Consider the following 16,380-nt stretch of genomic DNA (forward strand, 5'->3'; position numbering starts at 1 on the left):
CTCGAAGTTCCGCGCTGGGGAACGAGGCTCCAAATTCAAATCAACGCCGCCGTGCGTCGGCGCCCTGCGCGAGGGGGCGGGGCCGGCCCGGCGGGGGCGGGACTTGGCCGGCGTGAGCGCGGCCGTGCGGTGGGAGTGCCGGCAGGAGAGGCAGGCGCTCCATTTCCGGGTCAGGTCCTCTCCCGCCGGCCCGGGCTTTCTCTTCTCCATGGCCAGTGGCAGCGGCGCGGGTGCGGCGGCCTCGGCCAACCTGAACGCGGTGAGGGAGACCATGGACGGTGAGTACGCTGCGCGCTCGCTTTACCCGGCCCGCGCTTCCCGGCGCCGAGCCCCAGATGGAGGCGTCGTGGAGGGGCCCGGCGGTCCCCGCGTCGACCCCCCCGCGCCGTCCTGCGAGGGGCTGGGGAAAGGGGACCCGCAGCCGCCACCTCGAAGCTGGCGACCCGGTGTCTGAAGCGCTGGCCTCCGCGGTGGCGTAGTTTGGCGCGCGCGCGGCGTTCTGGCCTCGCGGCGGCCCGTTACGTCCCCAGCCCGGGTCCCCGCGACCCGCCCCGTGGCGCCGGAGAAGCTGGTGACTGAAGTCCCCGGGCGAAGGAGTCGTGGACCCTTCAGTCACTCCTCAGCCTCCGGGCCGGGGCATCTCAGCAAGGAGCTCTGTGTTTCCAACAAATGAGCTGATCTCCCCGTCCTCATCTCCCAGCCCTGTCGTAGACCGGGTGACACGGGTGGCCTCAACTGTGAGTGTGTCCGCACACACGTGTCCAAGTGTCTCTGAGTTAGTTGCCTTCGGTCTCTTGGACCCAACACTCAGCTTCATAAACCGTAGTCATCTTATTTGTAAAATAAAGCTGTAGCTGCGAGGTCTGATGTGGGCATTTAAAATTAGACAGCTAGGTAGCGTGTGTATCAAAAATGATCAGGTTTATTTATTTGCCTTCTCATTTGCACTAGCTGACATTCTATTTGCACGTATCTGCCTTCGTTTCCCTGTGCGTGTGGTCTGTATTGGCCTTGGTGGTTTCAAGGGCTTAACTCCCTCAGCATCTTTCTTAAAAGATAACACTATTGTCACAAGGTGATGTCAACCCTACTGCCTTGCGTTTCTTCACTAAATGCCTGCCATTTTATCCTACCCCTTCTTCTTGGAATGGCCTGCACAGGTCATTGCTTTCATATGTAAGGAATGAAACTGTTAGAATCTTTACATATACTTTTTCTACCTAGTTGCTGTTGGCTACATTGCTCCTTTTCTGAAAAGTCTGTGATCCAGCCGGTTTTTCATCCGTGGCTTATTGTTTCTTAAAGTGAGTTTTTATGTACCCATGGAGTTTATCTGTCTAACATCACCATCTTGCCATGGTTGCCATTGTGGGTTTGAGGGTGTGTTGTTCCGAGAGAGGGTCTTGCTGTGTAGTCTAGAGTGACCTCAAATTCTTGATCTTTCTCTTTCTGCCCCTGGTGTGTCCTTGGAATGCTGGTCTCTGGTGCACACACCCCTTTGCATCACTGTATTTGGAATTTTATCTGAAGATAAGTCCTTCCTTCCAGCCAGTTTTCTTTGAAAGGAAGCTTCTGGGGGGACTGCCTGCTCTGAGAAGTAAGCTCTGCCATTGCTTGTGTCGTCACCGTCTTTCCTGAGAGAACTTGACATAACATGAAAATTACAGAACATAAGAACACGTAAAAGTGAAGACCAGAGGTGTTTTTGTTTCTGATGGAGTGAGAGTATGTGTGAGGTTTCATTGTATTTAAATCAATGGATGAGAATCAACATGAAATTTTCATGCATTTTGGATCCCATTTCTTTTCTCAGTAGCAGTTTTTCTTCAAGATCTAATGTCTTTCTCATCTTCTTCCTCCTCTCTGTGTTACCTAACAGTGACTTAAGTGCTTGATGTCAGTGGTTTGCCAGGGTAGTGGGACTCACCCCGTAAAGTTTTCATTACAGTTGTCAAATGAGTGGTCTTTCTTAAAGCTAGATCATGCATGGGGGGGACAAGGAAGCTTTGTCTGTAGCCTTCAAAAGGAGCCCGATGTACCCCAGCTCAGACAGAGTGTAAGAGCTGTGGGATCAGGTACTCCTCTCATGCCCGTGTTACACACTCAGCGTTCACTTTCAACATTTCCTCCTAAAACAGCCAGATTTCAACTACCTCCTTCCCTTTCAGTGTGGCTCCTCATATTTTAATTTTACTGCCAGTAGTTATATTTCTGATCATTTTCTTTCCAAAGGCTTCAGCATAGAAGCAAGTTTATGTATCTGGTAGTAAGCTTTCAAAAGCTTCCTCAAGAAAGGTGTTGAGAGCCATCAGACTAGTCAGTGACATTAATGCCATCCATCCCGTTACTCATTCGAGAAGGGAGCCTGGGGTCCCTCTGATTTTCTTTGTCACTCCTGCCTCCTAGTCTCCACAAAGGCCTTACAGTTCACCACTAATTTGGTATTTGACGACGTCACTGTTTTCTTCAGTTTAGCCCATTTACCAGTCTTTTACCAGAATTACAGCACTGTAGATCGATTCCACATCATATGTGGCCCATTCGAAAATCAAACCCATATTTAAACTCAAATATAAACTCCCACTTTATGTCTACCAATAGTGTCTGAAACTTCTGAATTCCTTAGTAGGCTTTACTGCATGCACATGTCTCCTCTGTTTTCTACTCCTTTGTCCCTTCCTAACCCCACCTTGACACCGGCTGTGCACATTAGTGAGCTGAGAAAGTTCCCTCCACTCTAGAACCATCACACAAGGTGTGCTTTCTGCTGCCTCACTTCCTCCTGTCTTGTGGTCTTCTCACACTTAAAAGTCGAAGGTTTTACTTCTTCAGGCAAGTCTTTCTCAAATACTTCTTTTTTCCTTTTTTGGTGGGGGAGGGTGTTGAGACAAGGTTTCTCTGTAGCTTTGGAGCCTGTCCTGGAACTAGCTCTTGTAAACCAGGCTGGCCTCGAACTCATAGAGATCTGCCTGCCTCTGCCTCCCGAGTGCTGGGATTAAAGGTGTACACCACCACCGCCCGACTTCAAATACTTCTTTTCAAAATCAGTTAAGTCCACCTGTCATTCATTTTAGATGTATACTGTTCTCTTATTTTACACAGAGTGTGAATCTGTATGTTTTGCCTTCCTGGAACAGATTACCTGAGTCTGTGTAAACTAAAGAACGGGATTTACTGTTTATAGTTCTGGAGGCTAGCAAGTCTAACGGGCCCATCCCCAGAGGACCTTCTTCTCCTGGGAAAAGAGCACATGTGCCAAAGAAAGGGAGCGGCAGGGGTGGAGGGGATGGGGGCAGTTGATTTTATACCAGAACCTCTCGCACACAATTTTAGATTTTATAAATTTTATATCTGCCAATAGCTTCTCAAACTTCTGAATTCTTTAATAGGGTCTTCCTAGATTTACATGTCTCCTTATTTCAATGTATCAAAAGTAACCTTGGAATCTACAATGGTTAAGTGGACTCTTATGAAAACAATCAGAGTTAAAGAAATTCCATGTGTTAGGGATATAAAAATTAGGAAGTAATGTTGAAGTATAATTATTAAATATAGCCATGTTCAAAAACAAGAAAAGAAAGTCTCCATTGATGAAAAGTGGAGGTTTTTCCCTTTAAGAAAGCAGAAAGGAACCACAGTGGGGTTTTAAGGGTAGAGCCTAGAGAAGTATGTTGCCTACCAGGCAGAAACGTACCATCTGCCGTGGCAGAAATGGAGAAGCATCATCGTGTGATCTCTGAGTCTTGAGCCAAGATGCTTCTGTAAAGCTGCACCCAGAGAGCTTGAGGCCAGGGTGAGAGGAGTATCAAAGTGCTTGTGAGCAGACGAGTTTCCTACAGTCACAAAGATAACTTAAGTAGATGAAAAAAGAGAAAAGCCGTAATAGGTAATAGCTAAGCATTTGCTGACTCCTAGTGTATATTAGGCACCGTTCTAAGTGATTCCTTAATCCTTACACTAACCCTATAAAAAAGTACTGTTGCCTAATATTTACAGAATGGTAGTAGGCGCAAATTGAGATTGGTTCATTATAGGAATAAAAGTGGAATTTGAACTCAGGTGGTCTGCTCTAAAGAGCCCACTCCTGACCACCCTCCTTCACTCTTGCAATGTCGGAAGTCACAGAGCACTCTCCGGTACACGAACGCTGGAAATAGAGCCTAAATTATGTAAAGGCAGGTACAGCAGACAAAAATAGGAAATCACTGCAAGTAAACGTTCAGTTATGAAGCAAGAACAAGTATTTGTAGCACGAATCATAAAAATGCAGAGACAGAAAAGCAAAGCAGCCAGGCCACTAGAGAAATCTTATCTCTACCAAGAAATAAGACCTGGATTTGCTTCTGCATTAATTTTGTGTAGCCCAGGGTAACCTTGAACTCACAGAGATCCATCTGCCTCTGTCTCCCAAATTCTGGGATTAAGGGTATATGTCACCGTTACCTGACCTCCAGTGGCTTTAACTTTGCCTCTGGTCTTCAGGCAAGATTTATTTACTAAAACACAAATACTATACTACTACAAATGATCTGGAGGACATTGAAGTCTTAAAGTACAGTCACTAAAATCAGCAGGTAACACGAGTAACACTTATGTCACGGAAGAGCAAAGTATTAGTAGCTGTCAACCCTGAAAATGTAAAACTGAATACTTCTGCACAAAATGGAGTCGCATACTGAGCATACACTCCTACTTAGACAAAACAAAAGCCCATGGAAAACATACAAAGAGACTGAATATTAGTCACAGGAAATACATGAAGTGATGCTTCTGTCACCCCAGCTCTTTGTCTTCGGGCCTCATTGCAGCACAGACACACCAGGTGGGACCCAATGGACAATTGGGTTGAGCTAAGGAGCAGTGCAGGAAGAGTTAAAACACAGGGAGGGGAGGGAGGGAGGGAGGGAGGGAGGGAGGGGAGATACCTGAGAGAGCTGAAAATTCTGGAGGTCAGTAGCATAAACCAAAGAGCATTGGCTAGTTAACACATTTACCAACCAGAAAATGGGGGAACAAAGCACAATGCTTCTACAGAGCTAAGGACTATATTGTTCTGTAAGTCAGAATAGAAAAAACAATTTGTGCAATAATTAGAGTATTTGAAAGGGACTTACCGTAGTAGCTTAATCAGCTGTTCACTGTAGGACTGTGATTCTGCCCAACCAATCTGTGGCTTTAGACCTGAAAGGATCAGTTTCCAGGTTATTATATTTACCATTAGCTCAAGAATATTCATAGGAAGATACAGATGTCCAGTGCCAACAAAGTAGAATTCCCAACACCTGGCCACTAATCACTGGGTATGTAAAACAGGAAAATATGAGTTATGATGAGAAAAATTCAGACCATTAACAGGAAGAAAGAAAGAAAGAAAGAAAGAAAGAAAGAAAGAAAGAAAGAAAGAAAGAAACTCACAGGCATTAGAATTTAGACAAGAGATTCAGAACTGTACTCCATATACTGACATAGAAAGTATATTTTTAAGATCCACATTGAACTATGAGACATGAAAATAAATAATATGAAAAGTGGGGAAAGTTGCATGTTGACAGGAATACTATGGCAGTGCTCAGTACTCCGAGTTAAATTAGTGAGTGTCTAAGTATTGTTTAAGTACCTGCGTGTACGCCTTTATGCCAGAAGAGGGCATCAGATGCCACTACTTCAGATGGTTGTGAGCCACCATGTGCTATTGGGAATTGAACTCAGGACCTCTGGAAAAGCAGCCAGTGCTCTTGACCTCCGAGCCATCTCTCCAGCACATGACTAAGTATTGTTAACTTGTCCATTTTCCCCCAAATAATCCATGCTTTCATGCAGTTCAAGCAGGAAGCCCAATAAATTTGTCATGGAAATTGATGAAAATGTCTGACTTCAACCTGAGAATAGAAAGGCTTTTCCTTACATGAAAGTGGCAGAAGAATATTTAACCTACTGTGTACAGTATAAACTAGTAGTTAGTGATATGGCTCTGACAGAACCATGCTGTGTAGATCTCTGGGAGCTTCTTATGTGGTAAAGGTAGCAGTTGCAGTCTAGTGACAAAAGGATGTGTCATTCAGTAAATTACATTGTGGCAACTGGCTTATTTCTGAGAAGAGGACCTTTTCTTCTACATACATTCCAGAAATCAAGTATTTAAATATTTATGGAAGGGAGAAAGCAATTCTCAAGTGCTGAATGAGAATAATGATAAATTCACTCTGCATGGGAAATACTATCCTAGCATGATGCCAGGGAAAAGTATGCAGCAGGTAATATGTTATCAGTTGACTTGAATTCTAAACGCATTGTGGGAAACGCCAACATTTAACAATGTCAGTGGAACTGTTTGTCCTGTAAGGAAAAGGGTTCCTGGAAAAGCACTTAAATAACCTAGGTGTTCAACGCTGCTGCTTTTTAATGTCAAAAAGGTACTTCCGTGAACTACCACCAAATACAGTGCTGTAGAAAATGAAGGTAAGTGTGTGACACTCAATGTAACCTAGAGGCAAAGCACTCATGCACTTAAATAAAGTTTAAAAGTGAAGTTAAAGAGTATGAGCTTTATCAATAAAATCAACAGATACAATTACTCTGTTCAGTTATTATGGAAGGTTCTACAGCTTTAAATGCTCTTGTTGCTGAGTAGTTCTTTTAGAATTTGTCTTGGAATATAATTTAGTATATGCATCTGTATCACAGTTAATCACAATAGTGTTTCAATGGGGGAAGCGTAGGAACAGCTTAATCTTACAACTGAGAGGTTAAGAATTTGACATTTTTATGAAAAAACATGTTATGTAACTATTTTTAAGTTTTTAAAACTGAGGCACTGGGCTGCAAGATCAAGATGGTTTTCACTAGGTGAGGGTACCATGCCAGCAAACCTGATGTCCTGACTCTGATCTCCAAGACCTATGTGGTGGAAGGAGAGACCTGATTCTGTAAGTTCTCCCTCAGACCTCTGTGCACTGTGGCCAATGGAAACCCACATGTAGACACACATGCGTTAGTCAGTCAACCAATAAGTGTAAAAAATAAATAAGCCAGAAGTGCGTGCTGAATCCTGAAGTGCTGATTCCTTAATACATCAATGCCCTGCTCCGCCATCAAAGAGAAGCTTCCTTCTGAAGCAGATGGGAAAAAAAAGACACCACAGTCATTATTGAGAGAGTGAGAGAGCTTGGAACACTCAGTCGTAAATGCAATGTCTCCAAATCCCTCTCTTCCAAGCTCAGGGAACCCCCTTTAAAGAAGAGGCAGAAAGATTGTTCAGAGCCAGAGGGGATGGAGGAAACACGAAAAAACAAGGCTCTCTAAATCAACATGAGCAAAGGTCATGTGAACTCAGAGACTGAGGCAGCATGCAGAGGACCTGCACAGGCCTGCGCCTTGTCTTGTGTGTGTATATACCATGGCTTCCAGTTTAATGTTTTTATGGGACTCCTAAGCAGACATATGAATAGGTGTCTGGTTCTTGTGCCTTTTCTTGGACTTTTTTCTTCAGTTTGTTTTGTTCAACTCTGATGTAGTAGTTTATATAATATTAGTTATAATATATATATACATATATATGTATATATGTATGTGTGTGTGTGTGTGTGTGTGTGTGTGTGTGTATATATATATATATATATATATATTACCCCTTGTTTTCTAATAAGAATGGAAAGGGAGTGGAATCCAGAAGGAAGGGGAAGTGGGGAGGAACTGGAAGGCGTAAAAGGAGGGGAAACTGTAATCAGGATATATTGTGTGACAAAAGAATATTAAATATTTTTTAAAGTATGTGAATGGATACTGATTTTCACTTGAAAGCTATCATGTCAAAGTGCTTTTCCCCAAATTCTTTAACTCTGCTTTGTTTTTAACTTTTGAAATTAAAATGTCTTTCTTCCCTTCATACCCTGCCATGTTCCCCTGTTCTTCAAATTTATGGTCTCAATTTTTTTACTAGTTGTTACTGCATGTGTTTGTGTGTGTATGTTTATACACATTTATAAATACCTAAATAAAACCTGTTCAGTCCATTAAGAGGAAAAGAAGTGCTCCATGCATTTTTTTCTTTAGTTGTTAAATGCTTTTTAAAAATTATGTCTTATCTGTTTCAGTTCTGCTTGAGATTTCAAGGATTTTGAATACTGGTTTAGATATGGAAACGCTATCTATTTGTGTACGACTTTGTGAACAAGGAATCAACCCGGAAGCTTTATCGTCTGTAATTAAGGAACTTCGCAAGGGTACTGAAGCACTAAAGGTTAGATTTGCATATTAAGGGTTTTTTTTTTTGCTTGTTTTCTTTCTTTTTACTCATTCTGTGTCTTTCATGCATCTCCATCCCGCCCATCTTCCATCCTCTCGCTTCCACCCTCTGTCCCTGCAACCTCCTCCCCCCAAAATAAAGCAAAATTTAAGAGGAAGAAAAAAGAAAGGGAAAATCTCATCATGGAAGCTGCAGTGTGACACAGTGAGTCACACAGAAACCCCTTTATCTATACATGTTTACATGCAGGGCCTTAATTGCAAAGAATCGTTGATCTGGGCTCTCACTGGGACTTCCTGGGCATTCTGTTTCTGCCCTGTGTCATGGTCATGAAGATCCCGCAACCCTGGGTCCACAGGACTCCCCCACTCCCCTCCCCATGTACCTCCTATGAAAAACTCCAAGTCCTAATCCCTAGTACCAATGAATAACCATATTTGAAAATGGTATCTGTTTGTCTCAGATTACAGTGAGTTCATACTGAATTAGGGTGGCTTCTAATCCAGCAATTGGGGGTCATTATTCGATATTTGAATAGACATAAGCAGAAACAAACATATGAAGACAAGATAGAAGGCTGTATGTATGTTGCTCAGGAATCCCACTGACCATGAATATTGAAGCTTCAAGTGATGACCATATTGACCAACAGCAAAACAGCTTGGTTTTCACATTGTTGTTTTTCAAAGCAACTCAGGGGTTTTTATTTTATTACTCATTGATTGTGAAACCTAACACAAAATATACTTACAGGGTAAATATCCATTATAAATATTAAAAGGGCTGGGAAGTCCTTACCACACACACATCAAAGGTGAATTTGATCTCCAGCTGGGTTCAGGAATGCATGTCTTTATTCCTAGAGCTGTGGAGATGGCCAGTTAGTGTAGACAATAAACTCCAGGTCCACCGAAAGAGTGCTCTCTAAAGCTAAGGTGGAAAGTGTCTGTGGATGACATCCGGTGTCAACCACACACAGACACCCACACACAGACACGCACACACAGAATTAAATACCATATAATTATCTTTGCCAGCACCTTAGAAAGCCCTGTTCCTACCACAGGTCTGCTTCTCCGTCTTGCTTCCCCTGTAGTCTCCTGAGTTCTGTAGTGACATTTACCAGTCTCACTAACTGAACGGGATGTCTAAAAGCTACTATAACTTTGTCAAAGTTTTAAGCTTCATTTCAATGGAATTTTACTATTTCTAGTGGGTTCTTTCATTTAGTGTCGTGTTTTGATGTTTGCTTATGATGAATGTCACTGTAATATGTTTCTTTTCTTGCAAATAAGTTTGCTTCTACAAATATACTACAATTTGCCCTGTCATGAGTAGATAGAGTTGTTTTCAATGTAAGACTGTTGTAAATAATGATACTTTGAGCATTGTAGCCCATGTCTCCTCATGCTTACATATGTGCATTTGGTTTAGATATGTACTTAGACATAAAATGATTGGGCTGTAGCCTGTGTCTGTTACCAACTTAATAGATCATTACAGTGCCAAGCTTTCCCAAAGTGGTTGTCTTAATTTATATTTCACCAGTGTCATAGGAGTTTCCTTTGCTTCATGTACATCAATGTTCATGACTGGGCATCTTAGTTTCAGCCATTTCTCATTAAGGGGCACGTATGGGTCCTCTCTTTTTATTTGCACTTCTCAGTACCCTTAACATTGAGTGCATTTCACAGGGTTTTACCCAGCTTCTTTTCAATTAATTTACCTTCCTTGTCATCTTTTTAAAAACTCAGAGTATAGCTTTCACAGCAGAATGAAAAAGAACTGGAAAGGAAGACTAGATGATGGTTAAGTGAATTCTTCCTAGGGCTACAGTAGGCATCGGCTCAGGCTACACTGGCATTACTTCCTCCCGCAAACAGTGGCAGGTACTGCTGATGCTCTTCTTCATAACATGCTGCCAGGGAAGTGGAAGCTATAGCAGTGTAGCCCAGCTGTTGAGAGTTAAGGAGTTGACCTGGGCTTTTCATTTGCACTGATTGACAAAGACTATGTAAGCCAGGTTTTGTTGTTTTGTTTTGTTTTGTTTTGTTTTGTTTTGTTTTGTTTGAGACAGTTTCATTATGTATCTGTGGCCTGCACCAAAGTCACAGAGATCATCCTACCTCTGCCTCTGGAGTGCCACCACACCTGGCAAAAATATTTAAACTCTGTTCTAACTCTTTTGTGTGGTAAGTCTTGAAGAGAGAAAAGCTAACTCATTTTCTAAGGAAAACAAGATTTTTTGCCTGTGAGGGAAAGGGTTAGGCCTTTTATATTATTGCATTATTTATAATTTTCCCAACATTTTACCATATTTTCTTGAAATAACTAAAGGGGAAATTTTAATTAGTAAGTAGAAATAGAAGTAAGCCATGCATTTTTCTAAGATTAAATTTATCATTTTCAGGGCTGTGTGGTGGTGGTGTATGCTTTTAACCTCAGCATTTGAGGTATACAGGTAGGCGGGTCCCTGGTCTACATAGTGAGTTCCAGGACAGCCAAAACTACATAGAGATACCATGTCTCAAAAAGCAAACAAAGTTCATCGTTTTCATATTGGCATTAAGAAATTATATAATTCAGTCTTTGTTTCATTTTGTCCCCGGTTTTTTGAAGCAGGGTTTCCTCCCCCATGGAGCTCAAGCTGAACTGTAGCTCTGGCTCTTCCTGGCTTAGCCTCTCGGTGCTCAGTTACTGGCAGGAGCTATCCTTTCAGTCATTCTACAAGTACAATCAGATGGGGTTTTGGTGAATGATCAGACACACCTGGGAGGGGAGGTTACCCATTATTAGAAAGAAGAAAACCTAAGCATTCTCCTTCTTACGCAGATCCTAGCCTATAATATGTGCATGTGTAACAGCTGTATAGGGTACTTTATGCTTTAGGAGGAGGCCAAGGAAAATGAGAGAGGACAAAAATGCTGGCAAAGGGACAGGTGAGTGTGTGTACATAAAAATGCAATTGGTAGTGATGTATAAAACCCTAAATGAAGGGACATTGTAACTGTGTCATTGAGATGTATGGAGTTTGGAACTGGAAGTGCAGGTGTGATGTCTTTTTTTGAGTTCATTACAATAAAACAATTTTTATCTTTTTAAGTAAATAATATCACAAACAATACCTTTTAGCAAAAGATAAATGAAGAGATTAAAAACATGTTCACTGTTCTGTTGCTTGTGTTCTGCCTACTTTGTAGCTTAATTAGTGTTTCTCATTTTTCATTCTGTCTCTGCACTGCAATAAAACAAACTAATAAAGATCTTGGAAAACAAGGTCATGAGTAGTACAGTTTTACATGCTCTCTTTATTACTTAAGATGATAGAAATAACTTTGTAATCTAGCAGTAAATTTTAAGAGAAAATTTGTTTCATTTTGCTTTCCATGACAATGTTTCTCTGTTTAACAGACCTAACTGTCCTGGAACTCACTCTGTAGACCAGGCTGGCCTCAAACTCATGGAGATCCGCCTGCCTCTGCCTCCCTTGGGATTAAAGATGTGCACCATCACTTCCTGGTGAAAGATAGTCTTTATAATACAACAAAAATAAAAACCACCATATTTTCACAATAAAAGCAATTCAGTTTATTTTGGGGAATAGCCAGCTGTTTGTTCAATATAGTATAAAACTGACAGATTTACCCACAGTGTGTCTTCTGAAATCACGAGTCTTGCTCTCTTGTTCTAGGCTGCCGAAAACACAAGCTGACTTCTGGAGAAGTCCTTAACAGATATGTCAAGCTCTGCAAGACAATTTGAAGATTGCATTGTAGTACGATGATGTTACTGGTTGCTGTGTAGAAAATGTTTTCTTTTAAAAAGAATTGTAAAGCCATGGCTGTGTAAGTCAGTGGGAGGTGGCTGAAGGGAGAGCTAACAGGCGTGTTTACATCACGGCCATCTTTTGTTGTGCCCCCAATTCCTTGGCTTTGCCGTGCTCCTGTTTATGTATTCCTTATTTATAGCTCTGCTAGCTGTAATTTTCCAAACAGGATCTATCAGATGTACACAGCTGCTATGCCTGGTTGGAGTTGGTGGGACACATCAGGTGATGAATAGCAGTTATGACTTGTTGACATTTCCATTATAAACCTTAATTTTGAATTGTTTATGCATAGTAACTGGCTATGTGTTCCATTGGGCTGAAAGTTGATGGAATTTCAGCTGCCATTTGTGAACTTGGCTGTTTTTGTGTTTCACATCTTGTTTTTTAAAAAAGGATCAAAAATATGTCTTCTAATCATCTCAACAGAATATTAATTTTTTAAACTTTTTTTTTGGCAGTTAACCCTAACCAAAAGTGTAAAGATCAATTTTTGTATTAGCTAAAACTTAGAACTTTTAGAAACTTAGATTTTAAAAGTAATGCCTGGGCTTGACTTAGCATTATTTGTAGTTTTGAACATTTAAATCTAATGAGAGTAGCTGAGAGTGCTTTTCTTTCTAAATTTTATACCCAAATAAAGGCCTACAAAATAATGTATAAAGTAAAAACAGCAAACGTGCAAAAATTCCCTTTTAATTTTATTGCATAAAAATAATAGGAATGCTTACTATTTAATTATGAGTGGTTATTAAATCAGTATATAGGTGGTGTATTTTAACAAATTGGTAGGATTTCCACTTGTTAATATAAACTAATGAAACGTATATTAGTAATTATGACTTTACAGAAAATGTTTGTGTGTCATTTATACCATTAAAGCTTAAACTTGAAAATGATGGTTCAAAAATAAATTCAAAGAAATTTTTGATGGTATTGATTCTGTTCCTGTTACAGAATCTCAGTGGGATATTTTCACAAGCTTAAAATGGATTTAATCTGAATTTTTTTGTTTCTTAAATTTTAATTTTAGTTCTCTGACATTTAAATGATATACAAGCATTCATTTTTCTGTACCTTTTTTTGTATTTCAAACAAGTGGAAATGGTTTTTAAAAGATTTAATAACTAAGTAGCTACCCTCTCTGCTGCCCTTAAACTAATCTCAACTATTGATCATTATTCCCTGCTACCAGAAGACAGGGCAGAGGAATTGTGCATCGCAGTCTGCCTTGGTCTATATAGGCAATATAATGAGACATGATCTCAACAAACAAAATCTGAGCTTGTAGCTATTTTGACTTTAAATGCATGACATCTTTACTAAGTAAATTGAAAGGTCTATGATAGGCAGCTCTCCCAAGTTGGGAGACAGAACTTGTGAGAATCATATGCTTGATGATGCACGTATTACATATGATTTATAAAATCAGAAAGTAGTTCCTCAAACTCCACAGTTTGTATTTACTTCTAGGACATAGAGTTGATAATTTTATTTATGATGTTGTAGATTAAGTTATTTATGTGTGAAACAAAGTAGGAAAATATATTGAGAAAGGATTATGTTTATAGAGAACATGTTGTGTCTGTTTACAGAGAACTTCGTGTTACATTTTTAAATGTAAACTATATTTTTAATGAGCTCATAGGAATATTTAAGAAACCAGTGGTACAAGTACAATGGCAGTATCATGCATGTTGTAAATGACAAAAATAAAATGATTTTTGCATTATTGGCATGTCCCTTGATATAATAAATGCTTCTGTGAGTTCAGTTCGGTTTCTGAAGGTAGTCTATAAATATTAAGGCATTTACTATGTATAAAAATTTTAAGCTAGGTTATATGTATTTACATTATATAATTACATCTTAAATTAAGCTTTAGGTAGGAGTAGAATTATTTTTTTCTGATAGTGAGAGGCGATAATCATATTAGAATTGACTTGGTTTTAAAACTAAATTGACAGTTCAAATAAATGTAATATTATGGTTTTTCCCTCTTCATATAAGATAATGTACGTGGAAATTATAAAGTTATTTGTATGTTGTTCAAATATGTGGCCATTTACCAATAACTGAATCGAATATGTTTCAAACAATTAAGAACTTGATGCCCTTGGTCTCATTGACTATTGTCTGTTATAGTGAAAGATAACATAAAATTTATGGTGTTTTAGTGGTTGAAATTGAGCAACTTAGTGCCATGAAGAACCTGCCATTGTTTGTAACTCTGACCGTCCTTAGAGTTTTGTCATCCTCTCAGACTGAAACAGTGTGCTAGTCAGTCAGTGACTCCCCATCTCTTCCTCTGACCCAGCCAAGCCATTTCCTGCATTCTGTCCGTGAACTTAACTCTAGGCCTCTCCTAGAAGTTGAGTCACTTATATTTGCCCATTGAGTCTCAAGACCATTGCGGTCAATGTTTATGCTGTGTTTTCTTTGTTCATTCACCGGCCACTGGGGCTGTTGTGCAGTTATCTATTCATCCTCTCTTTCTCTGAGGCACATAATCCACAAATGGAAGGATGGGTTACATACAGTAAGGAGAGACCAGAGAGGAGGTTATGATACCAACATAGTCCTCTAAGTGGTCAAATCAGGTTAGAATCCAGAGGCATTAGAAAAAGGTGTGGACTTTAGTGGAGCATTATGTGGGAAATGCACTGGGTTTCTAAACGTAGGAAACCAAATGGAAATCATATTTCCTTTAAAAAATATTTTTTAGCAAAGACCTTAGTATGTGTATTAAACTTCATCCTTGCCGACTCTCCAGAGATCTCACAACTGTGTCTGTTTTTCATTGTGCAGCATTTATGCATTTATGACTACTTCCAAGTATAGAGAGTTTAGTGATTGTTAATTCCCGTCCACATCTATTTGAAAAAGTCACACAAGGGCAGGAGTTTTTCTTGATTTTCTTCATTGATGTAGTGCTTATAGTCTGAGCAGTGCATAAGTAACACACAGTAAATGCTTAGTAAATACATGTCAGACTGAATAGATAAACTGGGCATCTAAAAGTGCATCCCCACACCATATGGCTGAAAAATTGTAACTAATGTACAGAGAAATTGCTACTTAAGGCAAAGTCTTGGTATTATAGCACATCTAATGTAATTCTTTGCCTTCCAGTAACTGCAAGGGGTAGCCCCTTTAGCCTGTAACAGATAACTCAAGAGACAAGATGTAGCTTAATGGAGCTAAAATACAGAAGTAAGAAAGCCAAGATGGGAAGGCCCACAAACCTTACTTAGTGCTCTCACTGAACAGCTAGCCCTCTTACCAGGTGAGAGATGGGGTCAGGTGCCCATAGCTGTAGTTGAAGATAACAGAGAGGCTTACCTCTCTTAGGCTGCCGAGATGAGTCTACCATGGCTGGTGATGAGCTCATGCATTTCAGATGAGCTGTAGCATCTCAGTAGATGACATTACTGCCTTTTAATTAGGATAACAAACAAGCTATGCCTGATGGTGTAAGCCTATATCCTGCCACTTGGGAAACTGAGTCAGGAGGATAGCAAGTTCCAGCCTGCCTGCCTGAACAATTTAGCAAGGCCATTTCTCAAATTTTAAAAAGAAAAGAGGCATTGGGCATTTTGGTGTCAGGCCCTAGGTTCTATCACCAGTACTGCCCTACCTCAGAAAAGGGGAGGACAGCCTGAAACATGATGAATTGCATCGGATAACAGCAAAACAAATACTGACATTCAGGGTTGAGTTCATAAAGTCAAGTTAAGTATTTAAAGTAATCATTTTAAAAAGGTTTAACTTCCAGCTTCAAATGGCAGCTTTGGTCTCTAAAAGTCAGTGTCCATTAGAAGAGAGCAGAATATTGAGGTGTCTTGCAAATGGAAGTGTGGAAATGGAGGTGTTGAAAGCAGTCTGCGTTGTCATGTGTGACCACCGAAAGCAGTAAATCAGATGTACCATGCAGGGCTACATCAGGAAGCCTTTATGGAGGTAGCAGAAAGTAAGACTTGAAAACTTGCAGCTGTTATCTTTTAGAGACCTGCCTTCCCATCCTTCTACCAGCAAATAGTCGCAGTTGTGGCTTACACTTGGATTTGCTGAACATGATACATTGGGGGTAATCAAGTAGTGTAAATATATAAAATTTCATGTTTAAGTTAATCTGACTTAGTCTAAATACACAGTCAGACTCGTCTAAAATAGCACCCACTTGAGTGTTAAACCGTTCAACAAGAAACAGCTACATGACTGCTCTAGAATGAACATAATTTTGGATTTCTGTAATTATTATCTGCATCTGTTAATTAAAAGGTCTGATTTCTCTCCAGGAAAAACAGGA

At 40.2% G+C, this 16,380-nt stretch overlaps 1 protein-coding gene across 1 annotated transcript; it reads left to right on the forward strand.

Moving 5' to 3' along the window:
• The first annotated feature begins 132 nt into the window (after positions 1 to 132).
• Mzt1 (mitotic spindle organizing protein 1) lies at positions 133 to 13,803 on the forward strand. Its single transcript, XM_038310619.2, has 3 exons — positions 133 to 278; positions 8,094 to 8,239; positions 11,937 to 13,803. Exons 1-3 carry the CDS (start codon positions 209 to 211, stop codon positions 11,955 to 11,957), a joined length of 237 nt encoding a protein of 78 aa, XP_038166547.1. The 5' UTR covers positions 133 to 208; the 3' UTR covers positions 11,958 to 13,803.
• The last annotated feature ends 2,577 nt before the right edge of the window (positions 13,804 to 16,380 follow it).

Source organism: Arvicola amphibius, chromosome 13 (genome assembly GCF_903992535.2).
Source record: "Arvicola amphibius chromosome 13, mArvAmp1.2, whole genome shotgun sequence".
Taxonomy (NCBI): domain Eukaryota; kingdom Metazoa; phylum Chordata; class Mammalia; order Rodentia; family Cricetidae; genus Arvicola; species Arvicola amphibius.

Bases quoted from the DNA above. Each gene is read 5' to 3' on its own strand.
- Mzt1 (XM_038310619.2), top strand. From the start codon at position 209: ATGGCCAGTGGCAGCGGCGCGGGTGCGGCGGCCTCGGCCAACCTGAAC. The intron at 279-8,093 runs GTGAGTACGCTG...TATCTGTTTCAG, and splicing joins GGTGAGGGAGACCATGGACG to TTCTGCTTGAGATTTCAAGG. The intron at 8,240-11,936 runs GTTAGATTTGCA...CTCTTGTTCTAG, and splicing joins AGGGTACTGAAGCACTAAAG to GCTGCCGAAAACACAAGCTG.